At 42.5% G+C, this 26,991-nt stretch overlaps 1 protein-coding gene across 19 annotated transcripts in view; it reads right to left on the bottom strand.

The window, feature by feature from the left end:
* SKAP1 (src kinase associated phosphoprotein 1) overlaps window positions 1-16,239 on the bottom strand; it is a 329,329-nt gene extending 313,090 nt beyond the window's left edge. For 8 of the 19 annotated variants that reach the window (XR_003310003.2, XR_002730031.2, XR_002730030.2 and 5 more), the window contains exon 1: window positions 16,036-16,237. Coding sequence is in view for 13 of the 19 variants with exons in the window: in XM_023204349.2 (XP_023060117.1) it covers window positions 16,036-16,081 (46 nt within the window). In the remaining 6 variants the exon portion in view is untranslated. Of the gene's footprint in view, window positions 1-16,035 lie in introns of all 19 variants that reach the window. The other 11 variants (XR_002730034.2, XM_023204359.1, XM_023204361.2 and 8 more) reach the window with 5 other exon arrangements.
* Window positions 16,240-26,991: the final 10,752 nt, after the last annotated feature.

The raw sequence follows: 26,991 nt of genomic DNA, 5'->3' as shown, positions 1-26,991 counted from the left end.
GTTGATGGGTGCAGCACACCAACATGGCACATGTATACATATGTAACCTGCACGTTATGCACATGTACCCTAGAACTTAAAGTATAATAAAATAAAATAAAATAAAAAAAAAGATCTAATCTCTACCTTAACTAAGAGTTTACAGTCTAGCAAAGAATATAGATTTACATAGACAATTAGAATAAATTGTGACAACAAAGGAAGTGATGGGTGTACAGGCCCATGGTAGAGGACCTAGTCTAGAGGGGAATGTAAATCACGGAAGGCCTCTCAGAGAACTCATCTTTCACCTGAAACTCATTTTTCACCCCCAAAATTAGCAGGCCGAGAATGTATATTGGGGGAAAGGTGGGAAGTTGTTGAGATGAGGCAAAGAATGGCCCAGGCATTGGAACATCATGTGCAGAGGTCCAGAGGTGAGAGATCACAGTTTAGGTGGAGAGACAAAAAATTTCAAATTGAAGGGCAGAACACAGAGGTCAGGTGGAGGGTGGTGAAAGATTAATATGGAGGGCAAGCTTGTAGCAATATACAGTATTTTGTACTAAAAGTAATATAAAATCATTTGAAGTCGCATATTTAAAAGGTAACGCAGCTCTGACAACAATCCATCTTTGTTATAATTCATAGCTGCCCTAAAACGAAAACTCTCTCAGCTTCTAGGTAGCTTGTAGATATCTATGCCAGCACATCAGGGAAGGAAAAGCAAACAGGAAAAGATGACTGAAGGACAACGGAAGACAGAGTATTTGCAACACTAGATGCATGATATGATTATCACACCCCAGCAAAAAACCGCTGTAGAATTTGAAGGTCAGCTGAAAAGATTCCAACTTGGCAGGATGCACCCAAGAGCACTAGGTTTTGTAGACTGGTGAAAGTTTCTTACATTCTCCCAAATTCACTGATCTTGGACATTCACAAAGCTGCTCTTTTGTTTATTTAGAGGGGAATGACATCTTACGGGTCATATTTTTCAAACTACTAAAAGATTAAGGTTGCCTCCTGTTTTCTAAGTAATGCTCCTAGTACACTAAAAGCAAAAAGTATTTGTCTGGGTTCCCTAACAATTGCAAGAGTTTTTGTTGATATATGTTTCTAAAACTCAAAAGTTCACTTCAATCAACCTTTTATTTGGAGGCAGGATGAATGGCCAAATGCTGTTGAAAACAACTCCACCAACCAAATACCAATCAAAGTGTTCCTAGAGGGGAAATTTTGTAAAAGTATTTGAACTACTAAAGCAGAACTGACATTTCCAAAAAGAAAAATGGCATAAATTTCTGCCTATTCTAGCATTACACTCAAGAAAACATTTGAGGTTTTTGTCTATGGGGAAAAGGGTTAGCACCACCCTTTGGCAAAAAAAAAAAAAAAAAAAAAAAAAAAAGTCTCAAGTACTGGCAAATACTCTTCAAATGTGAATGCTTGTTCTCACTGGGCATAATCACAGAATGTTCATTCTCTCCCTTTGTTGGTGATTTTATTCTCGTTTTACTTCATCAGCTCCCTGCATACTTCTGCCGTCATCCCTCATCCCATCCGCTAACCCTTCTCCTCTTTTCATAGCCCTCTAAGCCTGTTGGTTGGCAGTCACACTCTCAACAGAAAGATAGAGTTGGAGATGGGAGTGCAGGAGAGGGAAAGAAGAGAGAGACACAAGAAGAAATTCTGTTCTCCCTTCCCTTTGGGTCCTTCCACTGGTTCTCACCTCTTCCCTAGGTAGGGCCCCATTCCTGCCCTCATTCTGTTCCCTTAGATGGTCTCTTCCCTAATCCTCAGAACCCCAACCTGGCTCCCATCAGCTCCTCACTCCTGCCCAGCCCTGCTCATTGGAGTCATTCCCCAGTCACAAGTACCACCATCAGAGATTGGAGTTAGTTGGAGAGGAGGGGGATGAAGAGTGCACTCCCCCAATTAACAAAGAGGAAACAAGTAGAAGAGGGAGATATTCAGCAGAGAAGGAGTTTTCAGCAGCCCAAGTTGGAAGGTGGGCCCCCATCAAAATATTGTCTATACTCCTCTTTTCTAGGTATAATACTTGAAAAGCAGTTTTTAAAAAATAGGTTGGCCTGCAAATCAGCCTAAAAACATGGTCCTTTTTCCCACAAAAACATTGCTTCTATAAGAAAATATCTAAGTGAACATTGGAAAATAATCTATGTATTGACTTTTTAAAAATTCTAGGAGCAGGATGCTATTTCAGCCTCATCTTCTCTTAAATTTTCAATGATACTTGCATTTTTTTCAGTTATAAGGAAAATGTTCCCTTTATCTTGCAGATGCTTCACTCTGAATATTCTGAAATAGTCAAAACCTAAAAGACCAGACATCACCCTCTGGGATGGAGATGGGACCCTGGGTGGAAAAGGGTAGAGGGATAGAAAAGGTTTGTTGGGTTTGTGGAGGAGAAGAGGAAAGGAGAACAAGGGAAGGATGGACTCCCAGGGGCCCATCCAGGGCTCTCCTTGTACTGGTGGTGGTGGGCAGGGAGTAAAAATGTTTGTGTCATCCCCAGGACTTCCATGAGTGAACTACTAACAGTAAGACAATCTTTCCAAAAATAATGGGCTATGCCTAACCACCTTGTCATGTCTAGCCAACCATGCCTGCCACCCCAAAACAATCTCCACCTTGGAAACAGTAGAAAACCATATTTCATTCTAGGGTATCTGAGTATTCTATACATTTAATTAAATGTCACAAGTATCTCTTTAAGTTACATATTGCTATTTTATGAAAGAAAGCAACCTAGTTGGTAATCCCACTTGGATAAAGTCTCATTGACAGCTGCTGATAGAAACAAAAATAATAATTCCCAATTCCTTGTCACAGGTACACTGAAGTTATCAGACCTTTAGGATTTCTGCAGTCACTCTTAAATATATCACTAAAATCAAACCTCTAAGACTTCAGTGTTTAATTTTCCTGTCCTATTAATTGAAACCTTCGTGGAAACCTTGCCTTGTCTATTTTCACATCAATTACATAAAAGTACCATAGTGGGGAAAAATGACTTTCAATTTGTCTAGAACATGTTTTAAACTTACCTAAAACTTTTGACCTGAAAAACGTCATCATTAAGGCTTATGCTTTTTACCTTTTGTCAAGAAGTAAAACATGTTGGCAGGCTAAAACCACACCTAATACCTACCAGCTTTGTTTTGGTTTGCAGGAAGTTGTTAGCATTACAATAGAAAAGTCGTTGGCATGTTCTGGTTGTGGCTAGGTTCAACCTGCTAACAGTGTTTGCCCCATGACCTAAGAAATGTGTAGTGTTTATATTTTTAATTTTCCTTCTACTTCCTGTGGAGGAAAAATGCAAAAATCTATGTACTCACAACACAGAGAAAACAAAAACCAGAAACTAAAACAATGAGAGTACTTTAGATCAAGTTTTAACTAGCAGCCAGCCTAGAAATCCAGGATTAACACTTTTGCAATCTTTGTTTGAGAGTCTAAGAATATATTCTATAGAAACATCTTCATATGGCCGAGTGCAGTGGCTCACGCCTGTAATCCCAGCACTTTGGGAAGCCGAGGCAGGAGGCTTACCTGAGGTCAGGAGTTCAAGACCAGCCTGGGCAACATGATGAAACAGTCTCTACTAAAAATACAAAAATTAGCCAGGAGTGGTGGTGCGTGCCTGTAATTCCAGCTACTCAGGAGGTGGAGGCACGAGAATCACTTGAACCCAGGAGGTGGAGGTTGCAGTGAGCCGAGATTGTGCCATTCCACTATAGCCTGGGTGACAAAGCGAGACTTTGTCTCAAAAAAAAAAAAAAAAAAAAGAAATGTCTGCATATGTACACTAAGATGCACAAATAAAGATGTTTTCTACAGTACTGTGGATATATAAAATATTTGGAAATAACCTTAAACATCTATCAATAGGACAATTGCTAAATAAACTGTTAAATACTGTGTAGCAGTTTAAATATATATACACACAGATAGATGGATAGATTGATTGGTTAAAATAATAATAATAAAATAAAATAAAATAAAAAACCCAGGGTGGGTGCAGTGGCTCACACCTGTAATCCCAGCATTTTGGGAGAGAAAGGATTGCTTGAGCTCAGGAGTTTAAGACCAGCCTGGGCAACAGAGCAAGACTCTCGTCTCTACTAAAAATAAAAATAATTAGCTGGGCATAGTGGCATGTGCCTATTGTCCCAACTATTCATGAGGCTGAGGTGGGAGAATCACTTGAGCCTGGAAGATTAAGGCTGCAGTGAGCCGTAATCGTGCCACTGTGCTCCAGCCTGGACAACAGAGTGAGACCTTGTCTCTAAAAAAAACCAAAAAACAAACAACCACTCCACCAAACATTCTATATACTTCTATATTGTGCAAATATTCTACAATAAAAATATATCTGTTATTTTCATAATTTAAAAAATACATGGACCATGACATCAACCAGAATGTCTAAAAATAAAAAGGACTGCAATACCAAGTGTTGGTAAGGATATGGAGCAACAGGAACTCCCATATACTGCTGGTGGGAATGGAAAATGGGTATAATCACCTGAGAAAAGTATTTGGAGTTTAACATACAACTACCCTATGGCCTAGTAATTCCACTCCTAGATATATTTATCCAAGATAAATGAGTGCTTATGTTCACAAGTTATACAAGAATGCTCATAGCAGCTGTATTCATGATAGTCAAAAACTGAAAACAACTCATTGTCTATCAGCATAAGAATGGATAAACAAATTGTGGAATATTCACACAATGCAATACTATTTAGCAAAAAGGAACAAACCAATACACACAATAACATGGATACATTTCAAAAATATTATGTGGACAACAGATACAAAAAAGTACATACTGGTTGCATTATGATAGAAGTCAGAACAGTGATTAGCTCTGGGAGGGAATACTGACTGGAAAGGAAACTTTCTAGGGAGATGGAAGGTGGTGTGGGTGTATATTGATAAGGTATCTTCATCTTATCAATAAGGGAGTGGTCCCATAGGTGTATATATATGTTTAAGTCAACCAGTTTTAACACTTAAGTGGTATATAAGTCATACCTAAAGTACTAAGAAGAAAGGGAGAAAAATGGAAGGAAGGGAGGGAGGAAGAGAGGAAGAAAAGAAGAGAGAGGGAGGGAGAGAGGGAGAAAGAAACATTAGGTTGTTGCAAAAGTAATTGCAGATTTTGCAATTTAAAAATAATGGCAAAAACTTCAATTTTTGCACCAACCTAATAGATGGGTGAATGGATAAAAGGGCTCATACAAAAAGTTAAAAGAATTTGGGGGGCTTTTTTTTTTTTTTTTTCCAAAACAGTGTCTTGCTCTGCCACCCAGGCTGGAGTGCAGTGGTACTATCTTGGCTCAGTGCAACCTCCAACTCCCAGGTTCAAGCAATTCTCATGCGTCAGCCTCCAGAGTAGCTGTGATTATAGGCATGCGCCACCACACCCAGCTAATTTTTATATTTTTAGTACAGATGAGGTTTCACCATGTTGGCCAGGCTGGTCTCGAACTCCTCACCTGGGGTGATCCACCCGCCTCAGCCTCCCAAAGTGCTGGGATTGCAGGAGTGAGCCACCATGCCTGGCCAGAAAAGTTATTTTTAAAGAACCGTAATTTAAGAAGGTTTATTAAAATGCAGTGAATAGATGTTTTCTGTAGCTACCTATGCACTCCAGCATGTTTCTCATACTAGATTTATAATATATAGTACCTTAATTAATTCCAGCTACTACAATATTGGTTAAACTAAGTACAAATATGTGCCATTGGATATATTTTAGTAAAGCTTCTCTTATTTGAATAAAAACTTTATTTTCCCATAACATACTCATATTAGAATGTCAACAATGTTAGGAGGAGACCATAAATGAGAATTTAAATAATTCACAAATGATTTTATTACAGCCAGCAGCCTTGAGGAAGACTTGCTATCTGGATGGTAAGACCACTCTATTCCTGAGCTCAGATCTGTCCTATCTTCCATGTACATGCTGGATAGTAAAATTAAGCAGTGGAACTCAAAGACTCCAAACCTGAAAATCCATCTGTTATAATCACCTAACCTATAATGCAGCACTGACAATCTGGAAAAGCAAGCAATGAACTCGGAAACACAGGGGAAATAAATATGAATAAATGTAGCAGAAATTATAGGATTTCTGTAGGGTGTAATGGCTTATAACATGAAAAAATTAGATCTATGATAGTTATGTCAATATGTTAAGATTCTCAGATGGTGGTAAAACTTGATACCTTATTTTTCCTCTATTTAAAATGATTAAAAACTGTTTAAGTATTATACTTATGAAATTAGGTAAAAATATTATCTTAATAACTGGTACTACAGTTCCTCTTAGGGAAAGAACTGTCATTGTTTGGGAAAATAACTTGTTTTGCCGTGTGTGGCTATTGGTGGGAACCTAAACAACTACATAGATAGTTAAACTGCCTTTTCATGTGGCAGGGAAAAAAATATATGTATTTTTTACTTCAGATAGGATAAAGAAAGAAAGTGACAATGAGAAGGCATAAGGCTGGGAACTAAATCAAGTGAAAGAATAGAGAATATACCCTGATAACTGGGGTGGCAGAAGGGTATTTAGGAATAGGAATGCCTAACGCTCAAATCATTTGCACGACTGCAATGTAAACCCCTCCTCCCGCTCCTGGCACCCCCTGATTCTCCAGTGATGTCTTCTATACTCATAGGGACTTCATGTGAATAGGCTTTTGGGGAAATTGAGAAGGAAAATACATCTAAGCCAGGGCTTCTCAGCCTCAGCACTATTGACAATTTGGGCTAGATGATTCTTTACTGTGGAGGGACTGTCCTGTGTATTGTAGGAAATTTAGCAGCATCCTTTGCTCCTACCCACTAGATGCCAGGAGCACCCTCCCAAGCTGTGACAACCAAAATGTCTCCAAATGTTGCCAAAAGCCCCCAGGGTCAAAATCACCCCTCTTGGCAACCACTGGTTTGGGCCTACACAACCCAGGACAGACAGCATGCACAGCAGCAGGGGAGCCTGGAGGGAAAGCTGACCTTGACAATGCATGTTCTTTGAGAATCACCCTGATCCTGAGGAGACCTGTGAACTTCCATGGGGAGCAGCTCTTACCTAGTTCAAAAGAGCTATGCAGCCCATCTAACACTAGACGATAATCAGAATGAAGTTTGAATATCTCTACCACATTTTTTTAAATTTTAGCAAACAAAAGGGAGAAGGAGAATAGACCTTTTCTTAAAAAACTGGGAATTAATGCAAAAATACTAGTTTTAGACACACAAAATAGAATTTTTTTTTTTTTTTTTTGAGACGAATTTTGCTCTGTTACCCAGGCTGGAGTGCAATGGCACGAGGCGGGAGGCTCACTGCAACTTCTGCCTCCCAGGTTCAAGTGATTCTCCTGCCTCAGCCTCCTGAGTAGCTGGGATTATAGGCGCCTGCCACCATACCTGGATAATTTTTTGTATTTTTAGTAGAGATGAGGCTTCACCATGTTGGCCAGGCTGGTCTCAAACTCCTAATCTCAGGTGATCTACCCACCTTGGCCTCCCAAAGTGCTGGGATTACAGATACAAGTCACCATGCCCAGCCACAAAACAGGGTGTTCTATAACAAGGTAAGGAACACATATCTTTCCTGATATGCTCGGTCATACACAAACAGACTAGGTAAAGCTTCAAGTGCCACCTCAGAGAATCCCTTTGTGACAAAACAAAATTTCAACTGAAACATCAGGGTAGAAAAATTATATGCCTGGCAATCTATAAGCATATAGAAAATTCAGAGAACAAAAGCAATGAAGCTAATTTTCTCTCTCCTTCCTCTATAAAGTTTCTCATCAAAATGATCACTAGACTCTGAAGGAAAGAAATGGAGATTTTGAAAGAATCCCTAAAAGCCGGGCTGGACGTGGTGGCTCACACCTGTAATCCCAGCACTTTGGGAGGCTGAGGCAGGCAGATCACGAGGTTAAGAGATCAAAACCATCCTGGCCAACAAGGTGAAGCCCCGTCTCTACTGAAAATACAAAAATTAGCTGGGCTTGGTGGTGCGCACCTTTAGTCCAGCTACTTGGGAGGGTGAGGCAGGAGAATCGCTTGAACCCAGGAGGCAGAGGTTGCAGTGAGCCGAGATCGCATCACTGCACTCCAGCCTAGCGACAGAGTGAGACTCCATCTCAAAAGAAAAAAAAAAAAAGCCTCCCGTAATGGAGAAAAAGGATAAAAACAGGGATGGGCCACCAATATAAGCAAAAGACCATGCCTGGGAGTTTTCCTGTGGAAAGGCAGCTGCCAAAACAAACAAACAAAAGAGGTCAACTGGATAGCTCAAGTGAAAAAAATTTAATTTTATTTATCCGACATTTATATGGTGTTTAGTACATACCAGATACTGTTCTAAACTCTTTTCAAATATTCATTCCTTTATTCTTCATATAAATTCTGTAAGATAGGTACCACTATTATCTCAATACTACAGATAGGTGCCATTATTATCTCAATGTTACAGATCAAGAAACTGAGGCCCATGGTCTATTTAGTGAGTAAATGGTAGTAAGAAAGTGGAAGAGTTAGAATTTGAATCTAGGCAAATTGCACACAGAGAAAATATACAGGACCTATGAGAAAACATTAATGTTCAAAAAGAAAAGATCACCTGAAGAACTAAAGAAAATGCCTACTTCTAGGCCGGGCGCGGTGGCTCAAGCCTGTAATCCCAGCACTTTGGGAGGCTGAGACGGGCGGATCACGAGGTCAGGAGATCGAGACCATCCTGGCTAACACGGTGAAACCCCGTCTCTACTAAAAATACGAAAAATTAGCCGGGTGAGGTGGTGGGCGCCTGTGGTCCCAGCTACTCAGGAGGCTGAGGCGGGAGAATGGCGAGAACCCGGGAGGCGGAGGTTGCAGTGAGCTGAGATCCGGCCACTGCACTCCAGCCTGGGCGACAGAGCAAGACTCCGTCTCAAAAAAAAAAAAAAAAGAAAAAAGAAAAAAGAAAATGCCTACTTCTGAAGCAGATTTATTATTAAAGAACAAAAATGTTTAGAAAATTTCTAATTCTCAGCAACATCCAAAAAGTCATTAAATGTACAATCAGCACTTTATAGATGTAATGAAAACGAGACAATGAATAATGAGGAAAGAATACATGGCAACTTTTTAAAAAATAAATAAATGTTGAATTTAAAACCATAATGAAAGCAATGACAGATGAGACAGTAAAAAAGATGAAACAGAGAGAGCATATCAGGAATCCAATATATGTATGCTATAAAGCCAAGTATGACAGAATAAAACAGATGGAGCAGAAGCATAATAGAAGAAAACTTTCCCAACTCAAAGGGAGACCTGAGTCCACAGATCAAGAGGGTTCACTACATACCAGGCAAAATTATTAAAAGGCCTTCCTGGCATGCTACTGAACAACAAAAAAGTATTAAAAAGTCTGAGTAAGACCTTGATACTAACTAGTGACATTTTTGACAGCAAAGAAAAATATTCTATATACCCCCAGCTGGGAGGAGTGGATTATAAATGAAATATACCAGGCTGGCATCATACCTCTCCTTCACAAAACTGAAGGCCAAAAGATAATGGCACAACTTTCAGAGGCTGAGTTGGGGGGAGGTTGAAGAAAGGGGAAAAGTGTGACCCCAGAACTTCATGCCCACAGCTAAGTTTATATGAAATAAGGGAGACACATTCTCGGACATACAGAGGCTCAGCAAGCCTATCATCAAAGTACCCTTCCTGAGAAATTCACTCAGCACTATATTCTAGATCATCAACTACCAGGACTTTACACACTGTCCACTACAGTAGCTGCTGTGACTACTAAGCAGCTGAAATGTCACTAGCACAACTGAGGAACTAACTTTTTTTTTTTGTATTTAATTTTAGTTAATAATTTAAATTGAAATAGCCACATGTGGCTAGTGGCTATTATGATCAACAGGACAGTCTTAATATCTAAGAGATAAAATAGAGTTCGAGGATGAAAAATTCATGGTACCAAAAGTAAGAAATGAACAAGTTAAGCAGGAAAAACATTCTTGTTTGTTCGTTTTTTGAGACAGGATCTCACTACACTACCCAGGCTGGACTACAGTGGTGCAGTCTTACCTCACTGCAGCCTCAACCTTCTGGGCTCAAGTGATCCTCCCACCTCGGCCTCTCAAAGGGCTGGGATTATAGGCATGAGCCACCATGCCTGGCCCGATTTTTATTTTAAGACATTAGGGTGGCTGGGCGCGGTGGCTCAAGCCTGTAATCCCAGCACTTTGGGAGGCCGAGACGGGCGGATCACGAGGTCAGGAGATCGAGACCATCCTGGCTAACACGGTGAAACCCCATCTCTACTAAAAAATAGAAAAAACTAGCCGGGCGAGGTGGCGGGCGCCTGTAGTCCCAGCTGCTCGGGAGGCTGAGGCAGGAGAATGGCGTAAACCCAGGAGGCGGAGCTTGCAGTGAAGTGAGATCCAGCCACTGCACTCCAGCCTGGGCGACAGAGCGAGACTCCGTCTCAAAACAAAACAAAAAAAAGACATTAGGGTAAAACTATTTGTGGAATAAAAATAGGATATATAACTTGAAGGAAAAAAAAAATCCACTTAATGATTGTCTTATTCCATTTGGGCTGCTATAACAAAATACTACAGACTAGGTAGCTCATAAACAACAGAAATGTATTTCTCACAGTGGGAAACTGGAAAGTCCAGATCACTGGCAGATTCAGTGTCTGCTGAGGGCCTGCTTTTTGGTTCATAGATAGCACCTTCTAACTGTGTCCTCACATAGTGGAATGAGTAAGGCAGTTCTCTGGGACCTCTTTTATAAGGGCATTAATCACCTCCCAAAGCCTAATACCATCACATTTGTAGTTAGATTTCAACATAAAAATTTTGGCAAGTCACAAACATCCAGAGCACAGCAGTGATCTAAGAAAACCCTCAGGAAAGGCCAGGCACGGTGACTCATGCCTGTAATCCCAGCACTTTGGGAGGCCGAGGTGGGCAGATCACGAGGTCAACAGATCAAGACCATCCTGGCCAACATAGTGAAACCTGTCTCTACTAAAAATATAAAAATTAGCTGGTCATGGTGGTGTGCACCTGTAGTTCCAGCTACTGGGGAGGCTGAGACAGGAGAATCACTTGAACCCGGGAGTTGGAGGTTGTAGTGAACCGAGATTGCGCCACTGAACTCCAGCCTGGGCAATAGAGTGCGACTCCATCTCAAAAAGAAAAGAAAACCCTCAGGAGACAATAACAAGTGAAAAATTGTAAGTAGAAAAAATCAGTATACAAACCTGTGCACAAATGTGTTCCAACTTTTAAAGTATATCCATATAATAAACACTGAGAAAAATACATGGAAATTTAACAATTATTGATTCTGAGTAACTGTATCCTATTGCGTGTTTTCTATATTTTCTATAATGAGCATTATTACTTCTGTAATCAGAAAATTTTAATATAAAAAAGGAATAGAACTATAGTCATATCTCGCTTTTCAGAATTCAACTGAGTGGTAGCCTCACCTATCTGGAAGACAATCCAGTTTCAAAAATTAAGGAAAAAGATTCTGAGCAGCCAAAATACATCTTACAAATCCCACATTTAAAGGTGTGGGTACTTTGTTCATCAAGAAAGCCCTTTGTAACTTCTTTTACATATATCTCAATTCCAACTAACGTGGTTATCTAATGTTCCAGAAGCACTGGGAATGTAGACATACAGACAAGGATGCAAAGTGATAGGCCTTGGCCTAACAGCAGGAAAAAAATAACGAAAATAAAAATATAAAGCAGACTCAGACACTTACAAAGCAGTTCAGGGGCAACTATGGCCAAACATCCTAAACAATACATTTCCATAAAGTATGATAATAGATATTCACTATAACAACTTTGAGTTAAAGAGTGCTCTAAAGAGGTTCATTTGAAGATAGCCGTAGACTGGTTGGCTAAAGAAGAAAAGTTCCTAATGCATTTGAGGAAAAACTTCATCACAAATGTTTATAATAAAAAGGTAAGAGTGCTTAAAGAGAATCTCCTCAGCTATCCAGAGCAACTCATTTCTGCGAGTTCCCCATAGTTGGAATTTTACTATGCTGAAACAGATTTTATGGTTGGCTGCATTGACCAATATAGGTCTGGAGAACAATCTGGAAGGAAATGATTAATGACTGCTTCTTTACAAGGAAGTTTAAAAATAAATAACTATAGGCGTATCAGAATCAACATTAACGCAGCAATTGCTACTACATGCAGCCAGGTTGTTGATGTTATTTTGGCTTAAATTCATATTATGGGCAGGATTTAGTGCCATATAGGCAGTTGGGACCTATCAGCTACCAGGGTAATATCAGTAGCCCCCATTCCATCACACAGGACAAACTACAAACCAAAGAAATGTCTATTCCACCTCCTTCATACTCATCTCTTTTGCTTCTGACTTCAAAAGCCGGGCTAGAAAGACCAGGAAGAAGAGACTGATTATGTTTATATCTGTGGAGCAAAGATTATGCAAACTGCCAGCACTTCATTGTTTTTGTTTTCAGTGTGGTTATCACAAAACAAAAACAAAAAGATAACTTCTACATCTGAAACTCTATTATTTGAAAACAGACCTGAATATTTCCTCCTCTTTCAATAAAGCAGAAAGCACCCTTCATTTTACTTATCTATGAAGTACTTATTTGTTGATAGGGTACTAGTTACTATTTCTATATGAGAGCTTGACAGAGTCTATCTAAAGAAGCTATTTCCTGAGTTACTCTAGAAGCCTCACACTGTTTTGATATTTGCCAGAAATCCAAGATAACATTTTTTGTTTTTAATTTCTCCACCTTCCATACCCCTCAGGGCTAAAAAGAGAAAAACATGACCACAAGCATAGTTAATGGTCCATTAGCACTCTGACCTCTCTGAGTTTCTATTTGTCTTTTGTTCCTTTTTCTTTTAAATATCCTTACTACTTATTTTTTCCTATTTACAAAAGTAATACATGGTCATTGTCACAATTCAAACAACACAAAGATGTATGAAATAAAAATTAATAACCTCCCCTTGTCCAAACTCTCACTCTTCTCCCAAGGAAGCCAATGTTACCAGTCTGGTATATATTCTTTTTCACTTCTTCCTAGGCTTACACAAACATTTATAGCATATGTGGCTTTTCTGATTTTGTCTTTTGGTTTTCAAGCAAAAATGGGATATTACATGTACTATCATGCATTTTGCCTTCTAGTCTTAAAAATATGCCATGGACATTTTCCAAGCCTATATATAGACCCACAGAATACCTTTTTAGGGGCTGTGAAGTATTCCGTAAGACAAATGTCCCACAATTCATTCAAGCATCACCCTGAGTCTCCCTACTCATTAACATTTAGGATAGATCTTCATGCATATACTACTTCATGTCCTTTAACTTCAGTGACAGATTTTTAGAAGTGAGGTTTCTAGGTCAAATGAAACATTTCCAAATGTTTCAAATTTTATATTTAAACAAAATTAATTTTAGGCCTTGAGAATTTCTGTTCTCTTCTTCATTATGTAAAATTTTGTTATCAACCATTCACAATGCTTTACATATTTTATTCTTAAAAGCACGCACATTATGTCAAAAAATGCCCCTGTCATTTATGCTTGTGTAGTTATAAATAAATAAATGCTTAAGTTATAGCTGTGATGTCCAGTGTTAAATCACTGTGCAAATGCTTATGCCTTGGTTTATGAAAGTAGTAATTCATTATGGAAATTCCACCCCCACAGCCATGTGGCAGCACTAGGGTTGCAGCCCTCACATCCTGTGACTCCCTCCCACAGAGTGACTATATAGAGACCAGGACCTCCATTTTTTCTAATTGTCAACAGTTACCCTTAAAAAGTGTGTGGTGGGGGAGACAAATAGCAACAAACAACAAATTGATGGCCATTGTGGGCTTCTAATATCGACAGATTATTTGTAACACAATGAATAATGCTCCCGGTCTACACCAGGGACTATGTTCCATAAGAAATAAAACTTGTAACCAATATGTTGCTATTATTATTACAGGAACCTTTCAAAAACATATTCTTCAAACATTTTTCATTAGAATCACTGGATGAATCACACTACATTTTTTTCTCTACTTCAGTTCAAGTTCTAATTGCAAACTTAAAAAAAAAAAGCCTTAAAGAAATACATTAACCAACAAAGCTCCTTATAATTTGGTTTCAGACTCCTCCATATATTTTAAAGACCTAAGCACCAACAGAGATTGTTAAGACACAGCAAGCTTGATACAGAAGTATGTGACATGCAATTAATCTCCATTCATACCCTGCTCTACTTGTCAGCAAACAAAGGTTCTGCTTTAGAAGGAGATCTGAAGACTTCAATTAAAAACAGTCAGCTAACAAGAAAATAATCTAAGCTAAAGGAAGGTGGCAGGTGCAGAAATGAGTTGTTTACCAAAGTGTCAGTTTTGAACAATAAAGAACAGCACATCAAAAATGCTGAAGGAATGGATTTCATTGCAAGCCTCTGAAAATAAAAAGGAATTTTCTACCAAGGCTAGACACAAAACTGAAGTATAGTTTAACAAGCTTATAAAATAGGTTTCCTCTCATCAAATGACAGATACCAATAAAAAGAACCACTTTATATCTTTCAATGCAAGGGCAGAGTTAAACTTTTCGCCACAGTTCCTTCTCTCCTAGAAACCAAAGACAATTACAGCCTTCCTTCACAAGCCTAATATTAAACCAACAACAGAGGGAAAGGCTGGATTGCTTCTTCTTAGACACTTAGATAATGCTCTTTTACCCTGCAATAGTTTTCTACCCCCCAAATTTAGATTTATTCTGATCATAAGTAAAATGGATTTTGGAAACCTCACCTCAAAAGAAATATCTAGTTGACAGCTTTTACATAGAAGCAATCCAGAATGGAAACAGTGCTACCAACAGAGACCAAAAGGACTTGCCAAATATTTGATTAGGAGGCATTTATACCGAGATAACAAGGTAATGGAGATATAAAACTAATTAAATTGAGAGAAACTGAAAAAAAAAAAAAAATACTGCTTGCCAAAAGTGTGACCTGCCCAAAGCAGGCCATCTGTTAAATATGTGTCAAAGATGTCAACTTAGATGCCAAAAGGCTTAATTCTGAATAGTTTTCTCCTGGAACCCTTATGCAACTGCAGATTCCAGGCCTCTGTCCTCTCTGGAAGGTTAGTTACAGGAAAGCAAGTAAAAGTGACTTTCACCATGAAACCCAGCAGATGAAACTGCCCGTTAGCGACGTCTCTTTGAGACATCTCTTTGGAGCGTCGGCAGTGTGTGCTGAGTGTTGGTGGGGATGGCCGGAACTCTTTAAACCATCGCTTAGACACTATAGTCGGAAGGTGAACACACCACAATGGGGGCACTTCTAGAAAAGGAGGAAATCCCATACTGAGAATGAGCCTGCCTTGGGGTGGGTGAGACCCCCTAGACGTCTGCAGGGTGATAAAGGGAGGGCTCGGGTTTTCGCACTGACAAAAACTCACGTCAACCACCTGGCCTTGGCCCATGGGGATCCCAGGAGCCCCTCGCAGTCCCCTGGAGAGCCTCGCGGACCTCTAAGCAGGAAGGTTTGGGGTCTTCTGTGAGAGATGAGGAAGTTGTGTCTGAGGAAGGAGGGGGACGGGAAACCCTACAGATGTAGGGCAGTTCTTCGGAGAAAGGGACAGGTCGAAGACCAGGCAAGGTGGCATGGGAGACCAAGAACCTGGCCTGAGGACTGTAGAAGCCGGGGAGGTGAAGTGGAGGCCTGGAGGTGCCTCAAGGAAAAAGAAGATGTGGGACTCCAGGGAATGAAAGGGGCCCTGAGGTGAGAGGATGGAAAGATGGCTCTGGGGAGCTGAGGGCTCTAGAAGCCTTAAGGTTCTAGAAGGAGGTGAGTGACGAAGCTGAAAAGAAAGCCTGGCTGTGGGAGGCCTGGAGTCGCCTTTCTGCCTTCAGCTCAGCACTTAAGGGGGCCTGCGCCAGGGCGTTACCTTCCAGGAGCCAACGGATCTCCTCAGGGAGAGCGGCGGCCTGCATTTGGCTGGGCGGGAGAGAGGCCGGTGTGCGAGGTGGGAGGGGGTGCGGGCCCTGGTGGCGAGGCGGACCGGCTGGAAGGCGACCCGGCTGCGCCGCGAGGCACCTGTACCTCAGCCGCGGTCGCCGCCCGCCCAGCCCGGCCGCGGGGCGGGGCCGTGGGTCCCGGGGCGCGTCAGGAAGTGGCGCGGGCGACGGGCGGGGACCCGGGAAGGGGCGCAGGGCGTGGGCGCACGTGGCGCTCACGGTAGAAGGATTGGGGGTGCCAGACGCACTGCACCATGCGAGGCCAAAGGTGCGCCCCTCCAACACCCACCAAAACAGAAGACTTCAAAAGGCTCAAAGGACCCACGGCTCTGGGGACTCTATCCTAAGCACCGAACAGATGAACTCACCGTGGCAGATTTGAAAGACCACGGGGTGCCTGAAGTAGGGTGCGGGGAGGCAGAATCCAATTCCCGTCAAGCATAGCACCCCTCAATTGCCTGTCCAGTTCACATCTCCATCCCCAGAAAAGAGGGCAAAACTTCGCTCTTAGGGAAGCCACAACGTTGAAAGGAAATGATTAATTCCCAACAAGCAATATAAGGACACCAACATTTGGGAGAATCGCGGCAGGGTGGCAACAAGGGACACAGGAAACCGAACTGTGCTGTTCTCCCTCAGGCTGGAAAGGCCCTGAGGAAAGTAAGGGGTAACTCAGGGAGAAAGCTGAGGGAGAGGAGAACAGAGCCCTTTCCCTCCAAGAGCTGCGGAAGGGAGGAAAGTGAAGGACAAAAATCACAAGGTCTCATTCGAGGGACAGTTGGTGTCAGTCTCCTGGTTGTAACATGGTACTGTAATATTACCAGATGTTATCCTTGGGGGAAACTGGGTAAAGGTAGACGGAGTTCCTCTATTATTATTTCATCTTCTTATTATTATTTCTTAAACTCTCTGTGAATCTACAATTCTCTCAAAATAAAGAGGTTTTTTAAAGTACTATAGGTCCACTGCCGTGAAAAAGGTATAAAGTGCTACGGTTGATAAAAGAAGGGAGTTGAATACAAGAAAAGGAGGGAAGAGGCCAGGCATTGTGGCTCACACCTGTAATCACAGCACTTTGGGAGGCTGAGACAGGAGAATCGCTTGAGCACAGGAGTCTGAGGTTACAGCCAACTGTGATCACCCTAGTGTACTGCAGCCTGGGCAACAGAGCAAGACCCTGTCTCTTAAAAAAGAAAAAAAAAAAAAAAGGAAGTGCCAGTATGCTTGTGAGTGTTTAAAGGTGCATGTGGTGTTTGAGATGGGCTCTGAAAAACACACCAGACTTTGAAGGGGCAGGAGGACTTTCCAGGTGGAAGGACCAGAGTAAAGAAAGAAAGAAGAGTCCTTACCAGCTTGAGGACTAGTTAGTAGCCCTCTTTTACTGGATGTTGTAGGAAGACTATCGTTGTCAAGATAAACTGCAGCTCTACTGTTAAGGGAATTGAAAGTCAGAATAGGAAAGTTGAACTTAACTGAGTGGGCACTGGGGAGCCATTGACAATTTTTGAGATTGGGAGTGACCTAACCAGAGCTCTGGTATAGTATGTGGCCTCACACATCTCCACCTCTACTGTTTTCTTTCTTAGTAAAAAGTGGCATTTCTATTCTCAGACTCAACCTACAGAATATGTAGAAAAGATTAGGAGTGGTAAGAAAAGACCCAAGGAAAGTGGGTAAAATGGTTTTTACAACAGCCATAAGGGGAATAATGATGGACTCAACCTAGGAGATGGAGCAAGAGCAGTAAAAAGAAATCGTTGAGAAGGATGAGTGGTATAAGTGCCTGCCTCCTTGTACTGTTTCCCATCCAGAGATACAGCCTCAAGGATGAGGTGTGATCCTTTAAGGAGTACAGTGCATTCTGCCATCTGAAAAGGAGTGGTGTGTTGGTTTCAGTGTCACATGACCCACCTACAAGCTGCAGTAAATTGGGGTGAGGGGACAGAGGCTGGAGTGAGTCTCTCTGGGGTATCTGGCTCCTGCTCATCCTCCTTCCTGCCCTGAGAAAGTATAGCAATGGGTGGCTGGGTATGGTGGCTCATGCCTATAATCCCAGCACTTTGGGAGGCCGAGGCAGGCGGATCACGAGGTCAGGAGTTTGAGGCCAGCCTGACCAATATGGTGAAACCGCATCTCTACTAAAAATACAAAAATTAGCTGGGCGTGGTGGTGTGCACCTGTAATCCCAGCTACTCAGGAGGCTGAGGCAGGAGAATCATTTGAACCAGGGGGGCAGAGGTTGCAGTGAGCCGAGATCAGGCCATTTCTCTCTAGCCTGGGTGACAGGGCAAGACTCTGTTTCAAAAAAAAAAAAAGAAAGAAAGAAAGTATAGCAATGGGCAGACTACCTCTTTCAGGCTTAGGATCAAGTACCAGGTACCCCCATGGCATTTTTACCAACTTCACCACTTCACCTATAAAATTGTAGCTGCCCTAGGACCATTTTGAAGTACTTATGGTGCATACTAAAAAGCAAGAAAAGATACATGGGAACTGTCTGTGCTGTCATCTCAGTTATTTTTTGGTAAATCTAAAGTGTTACCAAAAAAAAAAAAAAAAATACAGCAAGGGAAACAAAGTCCCCCTGTATTCCCCCTGTATGTCAACCTAAACTTTGCCTTGCTTTCCCTCTTGGCAACAGAAGAAAATTTGATAACCTCCCCCTCTTGTTCAAGGATATGGTGTCACATACTAATATAGGCTACCAGCTAACGAATTGTTTGATAAAGAGCAATAAACCCAGGTAACTGTACTTCTTTGCAGGCTTCACTGCCTGTCATAGCTTACTTACACCAAGGAAAACAGCAAAAACTCACAGTATACGTATTCTACATGCATCCTTCCTTACAAGCATCTCTGGGTTTTGGAGAGACAGGGGTAGAGGGAGGTGCAGAGTCGGGTAATATGTAGTGGGTGACTGGCAGATTCCAATACGGTATTGTCATGCGGCATCAAAGTTCCTCATTGCAGACAGAAATCTGCCTCCACACATGAACGCAGCCCTTCCTTAATCATCTGAGGACCCTGTTTCAGCAGTCAGCCTCACTCCTAATGACATTCTGTTAAATGGACAAATTCCTTTGAAGCCTTGTCCTTCTTTGAAATCCAATTTCGCAGAAAGCCAAATCTGATTGGGGGTAGCCATGGAAACCACACCGAAGAGTCTTAGAGGAGGTGAAGAGAGGCAAGGCAAAACGTGATAGTCACGAATCCTTTACTGCTGTCAGAAATATCAAAGAGATCTAGAGAGGTTGGCAGTAGCCAAGTCCCTGCCTGGGTCCTGTTCTGTGTGGCTGGGTACTATGTGGCTGTCATGGAAGAAAGCAGCCAGCTGTCTCTGCACACAGGCAGGAGGATGGAACAGAATACACAAATCTCAGGTCTGTCTGCCTCCCTTTTCTTCCCCTCCCCCCAGACCCAATTCCAGCAAGATCTTAGCATCCTCTTCTTAGCTACCCGCCCCTTAAAGACAAACAACAAAAGAATGACAAGGTTAAAATACAAGGCCCTCACAGATAAGAGGTCCTTTGGAGCAGAGGCCATGAAATTAATCTCGAATTCCTTGTAATTAGATAAGATAAGGGGATCTAAAGAGATGCAGAACAGCCAGGAATAGAGTCCAGCAGCACAACATGCAGAAAATACACCGCCTTGTCCACCGGGACCCTTCACGCACTGTCAGCAGACAGAAGACACAGAAAATAGAGCCTGTATTGGCCTCTGAGCTGCTTGGGAATCCTGTCTACATGTTCTCATGCCAGGTGGGCACTCACTAAATAGGCATCTATGGGATGTCCAGAGGGCCCAATCGGGAAGAAACAAAAGCATCTGGCACCCAGAATGGCATGCAGTGGGAACAACTGCAAGCAAAGCAGGAGCTGGCTGGCATGGCTCTGCCCTGGCTGAAATGGGTCTGGAGAGGAAACTGCAGAGGGCAGGCTCTGAGGCTTTATTCTGAGCTGGTTATTGATCACTGAATGCTGGGTCATGACATGTGGCAGAGCTGACGTCTGCCCTGTGGATGTGCAGCCACTGCCTCTCAGCCTCTCGGTCCCAACCCCATCAACCGGGTTTATTGACTCTTTTATTGACAATGCTGGGGCCTAATGAGGACAAGAGCTGCACACTTCATTAAGGGATGTGGAAGGAGAGATGATGCATCCTGTCGGTGCCAAGAACCAGGCTCACTGTATGTTTTGCAAGGCCCCAGAAACCAAGCATCATACCATCTTGGAGGCAGAAGAGATGGACATAAGATGCTAACTCGGGCATATTACTTTAGTGGCCTAAAAATGAAGAGTTTCCACAGTTTGCCAGAAGCCTTGTTCTTACCAATTAGCTAACTCTTCAACTTAGGAGGGTCCTGTTATACACACACTCACACAAATACACTTCCAATGGTCTCCCCTTCCAACTCACACTCCTAGATTCTCTGCCCTAATACATACAACAAAATAAGCAGCTTCTCATATCATATCAGGAAACAATTCCATAAGCAGGTTCTCAATGAGGCACAGGCTTGGAACAGGATAAAAACTCAAAAGCATCTTCAAAGGGAACAAATTCAAGATAAGGAACAGACCCAGCACTATGACCAGGGTCCCCCAGCTTACCAGGAGCTGTGCATTAGAATCTGGTACAAAGCTCTTGTAGAACTGAAAAATACCTAAGATAGATAGTTACAGCCTAGGGATCACTGAGCCACTCTGTGAAGTAATCACTGTTGGCCCTCCTCCATCTAAATAGTAATGTTTCATTCCCAGTACTTTGGGAGGCCGAGGCAGGGGAATCACTTGAGACAGGGAATTGGAGATCAACCTGGGCAACATACTGAGACCCAGTCTCTACAAAAAATACAAAGATTTCAAAAATTAGCTGGGTATGGTGGCATGAGCCTGTAGTGCCAGCTACTCTTGAGGCCTAGGCAGGAGGATTGTTTGAGCCCAGGAGTTCGAGGTTGCCGTGCCACTGCACTCCAGCCTGGGCAACAAAGCTGAGACCCTGTCTCAAATAAATAAATGAATAGTAATATTTCCTTCTACTTTATCTTATCTATCACTCCTCTTATTATTTTTTCTCTATTGTCCCCAATCCTTTTTTTTTTTAATCTTCTTACCTATCCTTTAGACCACATTAGATATCTCCCTTGGGCACTGCTGAGCCCAGCAGAGGACCTGAAGACCAAAGAGGTTGCTGACTCTGACATTCTCTGTTTTTGATTGGTTCTCTTGGGGATCTGAAGTGGAGATGGGAGGACTCAGAATGTATCAGCTGTAGCCAGATGAGCTGTGCACTCAGTGAGATGCGGGAACAGTCTGTGTAGCTAATCTGCATGAGAGCAGATGAGGTTAAGACTAATTTTATAGACTATATATTTGCAGACATAACTTTGGAAACCAGATGGAAGAATTAATCTTTTCCTCTGGGGGATTAAGGAGATTGAAGGTAGAAGGACAGCAATTTTCTAAAGTCGAACTGGGTTTCTTTGGTTTCCTTTCATCTGTTATTTCAAAGGCAAAAAAAATTTAAGTTCCCAAACCCCTTCCTTACTTTTTATCCTTTCTTCTTCCTCACTTTACCACAGGTCTTAGAATTCAGAGTTGAAGCAGGGGGATTCAAGGGGAGAGAAGGGGCAGTTATTTAGAAGCTGGTAGGCCGGGTACGGTTGCTCATGCCTGTAATCCCAGCACTTTGGGAGGCCAAGTTGGGCGGATCATGAGGTCAGGAGATCAAGACCATCCTTGTTAACATGGTGAAACCCATCTCTACTAAAAATACAATAATTAGCCACGTGTGGTGGTGGGCACCTGTAGTCTCATCTACTTGGGAGGCTGAGGCGGGAGAACGCCTTAAACCCGGGAGGCAGAGCTTGCAGTGAGCCAAGAACGCGCCACTGCACTCCAGCCTGGGTGACAGAGCGAGACTCCATCTCAAAAAAAAAAAAAAAAAAAAAAAAAGAAGCTGGTAGAAAGCTCTGGCCCGCACTACACATGTGCTCATGTGCTTTGGAGGATACCGACACTAAGATGAGTGGATGTAATCTAATCAGAATCACCAGCATTCTCAAATACAGACAGAAACACTAGAGTCAAAGATAAAAACAGCAATGGCTGATTATTTCAATGTAAGAAAGCAAGTAAAAATACCTTCGCCCTAGTGGATATCCTTTGGAATGACCTTTAGGTCCTCAAGATGTGTTCTTTCCTTGCCTTCAGAACTGTGTCAGTTAGTGGATATCCTTTGGAATGACCTTTAGGTCCTCAAGATGTGTTCTTTCCTTGCCTTCAGAACTGTGTCAGTGTCCATTTCATTTTTTTTTTTTTTTAAATGTCTATTTTTTTTTTTTTTTTTTTTTGAGATGGAGTTTTGCTCTTGTTACCCAGGCTGGAGTGTAATGGTGCCATCTTGGCTCACTGCAACCTCCACCTCCCGGGATCAAGTGATTCTCCTGCCTCAGCTTCTCTAATAGCTGGGATTATAGGCACATGCCACCATGCCAGGCTAATTTTTCTATTTTTAGTACAGACAGGGTTTCACCGCATTGGCCAGGCTGACCTCGAACTCCTTACCTCAGGTGATCTGTCCACCTTGGCCTCGCAAAGTTCTGGGATTACAGGCGTGAGCCACCGTGTCCAGCCGAACACTGTACCCAGCCTCTCTTCTTAAATATCCCTGGACTCCACTTCCCACAGCATTTTCTTCCTGTGTAAACCACACTATCGTTCATACACAAAACGGCACCGTCAGTTCATGTTGCATTGCTTTTCAGTTTCACACTTGTCTTGCCTCCTCTCATCCCTCCACTAGAATGTGATCACACTCTCTTACACCACATTTGAGATCTTCAGTCTCACATTCTTTTTCATCTTCAATCTTTCCCTCTGCCTGCTAACATCCTTGGTCTTCTCTATCCTTAAAAATCAAGATCTTCCTTCCACCCCTCTACCTCCTCCAACTCTCAACATTTCCTCTCCTTCCCTGCCCCCATCAACTTCCTCCATCAAATTTCATGTCCTTTCTCCTCCATCTCTTAACCTTGCCTGCCTGTCTTCACACCACCAAAGGGATATCTCTCCCAAGAGCATCACTGATCTCCTTCTCCACTCTCCTTTGTCCTCACCAGCCTTCTTTTTGGATCATTGGATGGTCTTGACCACGTGCTGTTGCTGTAAGCACCCAGTTTGGTTGGCATTGCCCTATCTGGTCCTCTTCCTGTCCATCTTAACTGTGACTTCCCTGCCTCCTTCTCTGGCTCTCTTCATATCACCTTCTAGTCATAGGTATTCCCCAAAGTTTTCTACTTGCCTTTCTCCCATCCCTCTTCTTTCAATTCTCTCTTTGTTCTCTGAGTCTCTAGTGGTTTTATTCTCACGCTACTACAATGTTCCCCTTTGTACAGATTGCTTTGCTGATTTGCACCTCTGCCCCACATTCCCACCTGGATATCTGAGCAGTTCCACCAAATTGTTATTTCCTCTCTCCTTAATTATTGCAATAGCAAGAAAGCTCAGTGGACAGGGCATGGGCTTACAAATCAGAAAGACCTGGGTCCCATTTCTGGCTCTGCCACCTACCTATTCAAAGACTCTGGGCAGAGCTCCATGAACCTCAAGTTCCTCATCTGTAAATTGGAGATCATAATCCCCACCTTACAGGGTTATTGTGAGGGTTAAGTAGGATGATGTATGTATATAGTATATACTCCATAAATTATAACAGTTAGGCTGGGTGTGATGACTCACACCTGTAATCCCAACACTTGGGGAGGCCAAGGCAGGTGGATTGCTTGAGGCCAGGAGTTTGAGACCAGCCTGACCAACATAGCGAAACCCCATCTCTACAAAAATACAAAAATTAGCTGGGCATGGTGGCGCATGCTTTTAGTCCTAGCTACTCAGGAGGCTGAGTCACAAGAATCATTGCAACCCAGAAGGCAGAAGTTGCAGTGAACCGAGATCATGTCACTGCATTCCAGCCTGGGTGACAGTGAGACTCTGTCTCCAAAAGAGTAATGTTATAAAGGCATTTCTGTTTTCCTGGTAATTCAAACTCAAAATATAGAAGTCATCTTAGACCCTTCCTCACTCATTCTAAACAGCCACTAAGGCCACTAGTCTTACCTCCTCACAGTGGCTTTTGAATCCTTACCCTCCTTGCATCCTTAATGTCACCTCTTTGGGTTTGGTTCTCAACATGTTTGTTGGGAAGTGATAAGTTGAAATGGCTTCTAACCCGGCCTCCCTCATCCAATTTCCCCACCATCCCATGCCACCCCTCACATAAGCTTCAGAGTATATATCCCAAAGCATGGTTCTGACCCCATCAAAGAGGTGATAGAGTATAGAATGTAGTGGCCCTAAAGTCAGACAGCCCTGTGCTCAAATCTGCCACTGCTTGCTGTGACCTTGGACAAGTTACTTATTTTCCATATGCCTCAATTTCCTCCGCTGTAAAATGGCAATAGTAACTGTATTCTCAAGGTTGTGAAGATCCAAAAAGCTAATATATGTACTGCTTACACCTGCCTGCCGCATGGTAGTTGCTTCGTGAAGTTTAGTGATTACTGTCCCTGCATTCCCCGCAAAAACTAGCACCTGTCAGATGCTCAATAAATACGTATACGAATTATCCATAATCTCTCATTTGATCTTTCTTACTCATTAAAGATATATTTGAGGAGTGACCAAGATATAAGTGTCATTGGTTGCCAAGGATGAGCGTTTTCCTCTTTATGAAGCTAATCTGCCTTTAAAGAGATGAATAGAATGGCCTTGGCTTCCTTGGCACCAGGCTCTAACAAATCAAGGTTATCAGATTCTCCCTGCCAACCTCCAGAGATTTCCTCCCTGTCCTATCTATTCTAGAATACTTCCAGTGTTCTCCAGACCACATGGGGGAAACACTGATCTGGAAGGCATGAGATATTAACTCCTCTTTTCACTCATTGTGGCAAAAACAAAGTTTCCACTATAAATAAAGACCCTGCAAAGAACCAATCAGAAGGAAGATCATATCACAGGAGTCTGCAGTCTTTTTAGTCTGGAGAGCTGCCAGCAGGGCTAAGCTCTACAGAAGGGCTGGGGTTGAGGCAGACGGACACGACTTGGGGAGTGTGTGGGAGGGGTGATGGCCTAGGGATGAGGCTAGTGAGAAAGAAAAAGGGAAAAGAAAGTGAATGAGAAGTTGAATGAAAAGATAAGTAAGTGGAGAAATAGAAAACATGATAAAGAAGTCTTCATAGTTTGGAAGATTAGAAACTAAATCAAACAAATCCACTTCATTTCCTGAGTTGTAATTTCAGGCTATACCATGTTCTACCTCCAAGGACAGTTGAGAAGCTTCAGGGAATGGCTGTAAATTCCTAAAGAAAAGTGCCTTGTGGATCAAGCTGTTCCTGTCTGCTGCTGTACTTTTTATCATCTGCACTTTCAACACAATGACAAGTCTTATTGAGTAATACGTGATATTCCGCATCACGAGACTATTGATGCAGAATTTCCTTTTTCGGAGCTCAATATTCCAATCAAAGCCTGTTGCATCACATCACTGAGGCCATCCACTTAATGACAAGTTGTAAGACGCATATTGCAGAATATTCATGTTCATTTTATGCTCACTGTGCTTGAAATCTCCTCTAAACAGCCTCTGCTCTCAGCCTATTAAGGTGCCCGTGTTATCTACACTCCATTCAATGGTGTGGAAATAATTGTCTTGAGACTAAAGAAAAAATTGATGGTCACAAGCCGAGTCAGCACTTGTGTTCTTTTCTTCTTCTGTTGAATCAGGTGTTATTTACCTCTTCCAACACCTGGGACTCCTGATAAGTCACTCCCATGGTAGCTTTTTCCAGGACAGTGCTATGGGGTCTTTAGAAGAAGTAGGGATCCTTCATAAGCTATATTGTTAGCAGCACAATTCACACAGCTACCAGATGTGCAAAATCGAAACCACCAAGGGCATTCAGGCAAAGGGGGCTTCCCCAGCTCCATATGGCCGCTATGACATGTGCTCATGAGTTGGAGGAGGAATCAGAAAAAAAATGGGATGCACTCAACATGAGGGCCTGTGCACTTGCAAGAAAATGCTTATATTCTGACAAAGTTGGGGCCCTTTTTTATTGCCCTTCATCTGCTATCTCAGCACCCGCACCCTATAGCCTTCCTCCCTACAAACCTGGCTCTACTAAAAAGACCTGCCTGTTAGAGACAGGTGGGCCCTTTTCTTCATCTCTTCCCCTTCCTCTTATCTCTAGGATGAAGCACCAGGACGCAGGCTGGTGGAGGAGAGCAATTGCCTGTCTTTAGTTCAGCAATGCGGCCTGCGACTTCGCCTTTAAATATCAACCTCATGCACAGACAACACCCTGGCAGCCTGAAAGGTTTCCATGGTGACAGAATGCAGGCCATGACCTCTGTAAATGTAATCAGAGCACTGGGATTGGTGTGCGAGACAGGTTTAATTTCTCCTGCAGTGGAAGCTCTGTGGTCCTGGCCCTACATAGTCTTCATACATTGACAGACAACCTGTTATCTTCACCAGGGCAGCTCTGCATATGGCAGTTCCCTCTGCCCCAGAGCTGCTTCCTCTACTATCTGAGCAGGCTGCAAGATATAGAAGGTCACCGGGCACTGGGACAACAGTCATATCAATACCTGGCATCCTTGCCCAGTGTCCTTGGGAGGTGAAACTGTCCCTTATACAAAGAGCAGCTGTGGCATAAGGGTCAGACCAAGGACTCAGAAGATTAGCCAAGGTTTTCATCCCTGCTGTGCCACCAACAGTGTGACCTTGGGCAAATCATTTAACTTCCAACTTTCAACATCTTCACTCCAGGGAGAAAATGCCTGGGGAAGGGAAGGCCAAGGGCTTCCAAAGCCCCCAATTTA

The sequence above is a fragment of the Piliocolobus tephrosceles genome, chromosome 16 (genome assembly GCF_002776525.5).
Source record: "Piliocolobus tephrosceles isolate RC106 chromosome 16, ASM277652v3, whole genome shotgun sequence".
NCBI classification, from domain to species: domain Eukaryota; kingdom Metazoa; phylum Chordata; class Mammalia; order Primates; family Cercopithecidae; genus Piliocolobus; species Piliocolobus tephrosceles.
This window is presented reverse-complemented; position numbering and strand designations above follow the sequence as displayed.